The sequence below is a fragment of the Colobus angolensis genome, unplaced genomic scaffold (assembly GCF_000951035.1).
Source record: "Colobus angolensis palliatus isolate OR3802 unplaced genomic scaffold, Cang.pa_1.0 Scaffold357, whole genome shotgun sequence".
Classification (NCBI taxonomy): domain Eukaryota; kingdom Metazoa; phylum Chordata; class Mammalia; order Primates; family Cercopithecidae; genus Colobus; species Colobus angolensis.
The window spans coordinates 965398-970655 of record NW_012116899.1 but is presented as its reverse complement, the minus strand read 5'-3'; the positions used below and the strand labels follow the sequence as shown (position 1 = coordinate 970655).

General features: G+C 49.1%; 1 protein-coding gene across 1 annotated transcript in view; it reads right to left on the bottom strand.

Annotated features, from left to right (window-relative positions):
- FABP1 (fatty acid binding protein 1, liver) overlaps positions 1 to 3620 on the bottom strand; it is a 6813-nt gene extending 3193 nt beyond the window's left edge. The window contains exons 1-2 of the mRNA XM_011953108.1: positions 3440 to 3620; positions 1667 to 1839 (exon numbers count right to left, since the gene is read on the bottom strand). Of these exons, the coding sequence (XP_011808498.1) occupies positions 1667 to 1839; positions 3440 to 3506 (240 nt within the window). The 5' untranslated portion in view covers positions 3507 to 3620. The remainder of the gene's footprint in view (positions 1 to 1666; positions 1840 to 3439) is intronic.
- Between the last annotated feature and the right edge of the window lie 1638 nt (positions 3621 to 5258).

The window sequence follows — 5258 nt, the reverse complement described above, 5'->3', positions numbered from 1 at the left end:
GAGGTGGCGGGCGCCTGTAGTCCCAGCTACTCGGGAGGCTGAGGCAGGAGAATGGCGTAAACCCAGGAGGCGGAGCTTGCAGTGAGCTTAGATCCGGCCACTGCACTCCAGCCTGGGCGACAGAGCCACAGTCCGTCTCAAAAAAAAAGAAAAGAAAAGAACTAAATAAAATGTCAGGACCTCTTTTGTTAGAATTTTAATTCATGGCATGTGATCTAGAAATGAGCATGGAACACCTAAGTGGCCCCAAATACAAATGCTAAAATCAAATCAAGTAAAATCTCAATTCTCCCAAGCTAATGGAGGGAGGTAGTGGCAAAATTCAAAATATTGACCAGTAGAGAATACATCTTTTGCTTTGGTATGTATTCTTCTTTGTTTTTTTTTTTTTTTTTTAATTGAAATGAAGTCTTGTATGTTGCCCAGGCTGGTCTTGAACTCCTAGGCTCAAGCAATCCTCCCACTTCAGCCTCCCAAAGTGCTGGGATTGTAGGCATGAGCCACCTGCCCAAACAGGTATGTATTATTCTTCCCAGAACGTTAACGTTTCATTTTGTGGCCTCCTTCCAAGCCCTTATACATCCTGGAAGAGATGACAGGAACCCAGCAGGGAGCTGAAGACCCTGGACAATGTTAAACATTTTGCCTCCAAAAGAAAATTTGGAAAAGGACCATAGTTAAATCCCTTGACCATGAGCACATCAAGAATATTTTCCTTCTAAAATGATCCTGACCTGTAATGTTCTAATTGGAGAGGCAGAAATAAAGAGTGACCAGAAGAGATAAAAAGACAAACATTCCCAGCCCAATTAACACAGCTGTCTGGGGGGAGGAGAGAAAAGGGCTGCTAAAGCATGGAGTGTTTCAGAGGGAGGAGGAGACAGGCACCCCCATTGCTGGGATCCCCCTGCCACCATCTGCCACTCACACAGCCCACACCCCACACCCCAGCTGTCATTGCACACCTTGAGTTGTGCCCAGCAGAAGTGATGCTGCCCTGCCCACTGCCTTCAGTCTAGGGGGGTTGACTGTTCTTATTTTATAGTTTAGGGAGGTTGATTGTTCTTTATTTTACAGATGGGGTGGCTGAAGCCAGGGACTTCGTGACCACTCCTGAAGGCGGGGTCTGAGCACCTGTCTAGGGCCCTGGTATTCTGGTATTGCCAGCACCTCCTTCAGTAAGTCTCTCCCTATCCTTCAAGAAGTATCTCCCAGCTCTAGGTTCAGTGAAGGCCAGTTGACTTTGGGCTCAGTTAAGGGTTTTTCACAAACTCCCACTTGCCCCACTCCTGGGCCCTGCTTACAGGACTCTTAGTGCCAGGAGCACTGGGCCTGGGAGAACCTGAGACTTAGAGCCTGGGAGAATCCTGGGAGCACTGGGCCTGGGAGAATCCTGCTCTATGCCTGGTTCCCCCATATCCTCTATATGGGAAAGCTCAGACTTTGGGGGCTGGAACATCCCCCAGACAATCCCTTGGAAGAGGAGAGCAGCTTCCCTATAAGATTCTTTCCTAAGAGCTGCCTTTGTCTCTCTGCTTCTCCCACAGTGGAGGTGGGTTCAGAAATGGTGTCTATGGGTGGAATTGTGAGGTTAGAGCCTTGAGGAATGAGGCTCTAGGGCCAGATTCCAAGGAAAGTTCTGACAACAGAAGGGATGCCCTCCTACCTTGACTTTCTCCCCTGTCATTGTCTCCAGCTCACTTTCCTCCCCCACGGTGAACTCGTTTTGGATCACTTTGGACCCGGTGGTGATGGTGAACTTGAAGTGCTTCCCGTTCTGCACAATTTCCGTCACCCCCTTGATATCCTTCCCCTTCTGGATGAGCTCTTCCGGCAAACCTGGTGGAAACCATCTGAGGTTTAGAGATGGGCAAAGGTGGGAGTTTCATGACTGTGGTAGGCAGATGAGAGAAACGTTATGGCATGGAGGGGCAGAGGAGGGCACTGTGTCTTCCAAGGGGCCACAGAAACTCACTGGGGACTTGTGAGCAGCATGGGCTGTGGCCTCAGGAAGGAAAGGACAGTGGCCTGGCCTGGCCTGCTGCTATCTTGCCAGTCAATTTATAAAAAGGATACTCCTCTGGCCTGAAGAACTATTCCTCTTGTGAGTACCCTGGTTCTTGCTCACTCTCTTTCCTCATTCCCTCCTCCTTTGATGACTTTGCTCTTGGAGTGGGAGCATTTCATTCCGCATACCCTGGGTGACCAGAGAGTTGATCTTCCAAGCTAGGTCCCTCCTGGGAGTGACAGGGGAGCTATCGATAATCATGCCAGGCCAACACACCCAAAGCAGCACTGTGCCAGGCAAGCCTGTGTCCACCTCTGCAGTAAAGGCTCTGGAGGAAGATATGCCAGCAATCCCTTGCCCTGGCATAGAGCTTTACCAATTTTAGAACTTGTCCACGCTGTTATACAAATTGAGGTTCACAAACATTATGTGGGTGGACAGTGAGCACAGAGGGTCCTGTTGCATGAGGGAGAGATGAGAGACACAGAGGTAGTATGAATTGCCTGCAGAAGATCCCTCTCTGGCAGTGCTGAAGGTCCTCCTCTCCCTGCCCCTGCTGTCTTCAGCACCCTTCTCATTCTTGGCACCTTCCCTTGCCACGCTACACCCTTTGCTTATAGGGCTCCCTCTGCCTGGAGCATGCTCCTTGCCCCTGGTCCCCTAGACACCTGTCTTCCAAGGCTCAGCCTGATCCTTCTCTTTACCTCCACTGAGCCATCCCTCCATGCCCTCCGTGAGCCACATCCTCCTGTACGTGACCCTGGGAGGCACAGGGGTTAAAGCAGGGTCTCTGAGAATGAGTGCCTGCTTTCAATCCTAACTTAAACACTTCCTATTTGCATGACCTTGCTTGTGATTACTAAATCTTTCTAGGCTTCAATTGCATCAACTGTAAAGTGGGAAAATCACGGTACCCAGCTTAGTTTTATGGTGAGGAATAGATGGGGTATTGCATATCCCACGGTCAGCACAGTTGCCTGGCAGTGTGTGCTCCATACACCTTAGGGAATGCCTTTTTACCTTTATTTCTTCTCTTCTTTTCCCCGATAAGATAATGCCTTATTACCTTTATTATCTGTCTCCTTGATATCTATTTAGCACAGTGCTCAGTGTGTGATCGGCCTTGAATCACTGTTTGTTTGAAGAATGAATAAATGCAGGAACAGGATCACACAAAGAAGTGCCAACGACATGGTCATCAATCCAGACCACACCCTAGTTCAGTGCTCTTTCCACTTGCCTATGGGATGGCCTTGTGCAGTGAGGACTCGCTGCAAATAACTCCAGAAGTCAGTAAAATGCCCCCTCGTTTGTGTATATAGCCTGAATCTCTCCCCCCATCTCAACATTTGGACCCTAAATAGCCACTGCTGGTAGGGCCAGACCCTCATTGATGTGACCCACAGCTTTGCCTTTCAGAGCAGCACTCACCGATTGCCTTCATGAAGGATTCAAAGTTTTCCTGGCTCTGCAGTTGGTACTTGCCGGAGAAACTCATGCTGGCGATAGAGCTCCCTCTTCACGACTGACCTGCAGCTCTGCCGACCAGACTGTCCACTGTAGGCTGTTTTATAGGGGGCTCCCTTCCCTTCGAATAGCGGCCAGAGGTCAGCAGCTGTTGGTTCCTTTATGGCCAGGTTCAAACATTAACTCCTGAGAGCAATGGTCAATGATAAAGAACAGGATGGGCACAGCAAAGGTTTGCTGCAATTCAGCAAACATTAATGAATATCAGTCAAGCAGGAAGCCCTATGGCCCTGGGAGCCTTGAAGTGACTGTTCATACCCCATGAAGTGTGTGTGTATATGCATGTATGTGTATATATGCACACATGTGTGTATATATAGATGTGTGCATATGTGTTTGTACATCGGTGTTTATATATACATACATGTATTATGTACATAAAGATGTGTCAATGTGCATATATGTAATACATACATATATACACATTATATGCATAAGTGTTTATATATGTCTGTACACATATACACACACGTGTGTGTGTGTGTACACACACAGAAAAATTCCAGAGAATTCCTTTGAACTCAAAACCTCACCTTATTTACATAACCTTATGATCTCTTCTCATCCCCATTATTATACAAACTTAATTTTTAGAGTTGTCATCAGCTGCTAGTGCTATTTTGAATCCTGGGAATTCCTCCTTGATGATTATAGTCTCCTCCATAGGCCTTTTTGAGGTGTTAAAGCAGTCCTTGCTAAATGGCAGGTGTAAAACATTGGAACCAGGTGTGCAGAATTGAGACACATTTTATTAGGCAGAGAAAAGGCAGGAGAAAGTCCCACCTGCTGACTTGCTCCAGCCCTGCTGAGAAGACAGGACAAGGGATCTGGGGTTATGTGTAGGAAACTGGTCTCGTAGGGTTATGTATACAGCACTGGCCTTGGGGAGATGGCCCAACAGGGCTTCCAGTGGCCTTGGGATGTGCCAGTTTGTTGTGAAGCACAGAGAGGCGTGGTGCCCAATGGGTGCACATGTCCCAGTTCCTGCCTCTGAGGCAGTTCTCGGCAAGCACCCCCTCACCCCCAGATTCTCTCCCTTCTTTGTCTGGACTTTGGCGTCAACCTTTTCACCTGCAGCCTCCGGCCTTCGTCCTGTGCTCCTCCTCTACTCTGCGGTTAGACAGATCATCCTGAAGCATAGCCTGGGTTGGGCCACTGCTCCAGGCATGAGCCTCGGTGGTTCCCACCACTTCAGAGGCCACAGGTCCTGGATGGCCTGGTGTCACGTGCCAGGTCACGATGGCCACCCCCAATAACACTTACATTTCCCTATTATGAGTTCTAATTTTTGGCTTGGAAAATGACTCCCATTGCCGAAACTTCTAGCAGGGCTGCCAGCCTTCAAAAGGCGACTCCAGTCTACCTTTCCATCCTTTTTCCTTCCTTCCCCCTAGGTCACAGTTCCAACCACAGGGCCAAGTGGACACATCAGGGGCGTCCATGCCACTCTCTATGCCCTCCGTGGTCTCCAGCATTTGGACATGTTGATCCAGCAAAGCACTTCATAAGTTCTCTCCTCCACCCACAGTCCCAGTGCCAGGGTCCTTCTACGGCATCCCTGACAGGTGGTATTAAGGTGTACCCTGCCAGAGAGAGGTCTCCACCTTTGGAGCGGTGTGGACAGAGAGCGCTCACTAGTGGAGTGTCCTGCCATGTAAATTCTGGCACCAGCAGACCTTTCCCTCCAGCACAGAGGGGTGCTGTGGCCCTCCCTGCTTGGCCC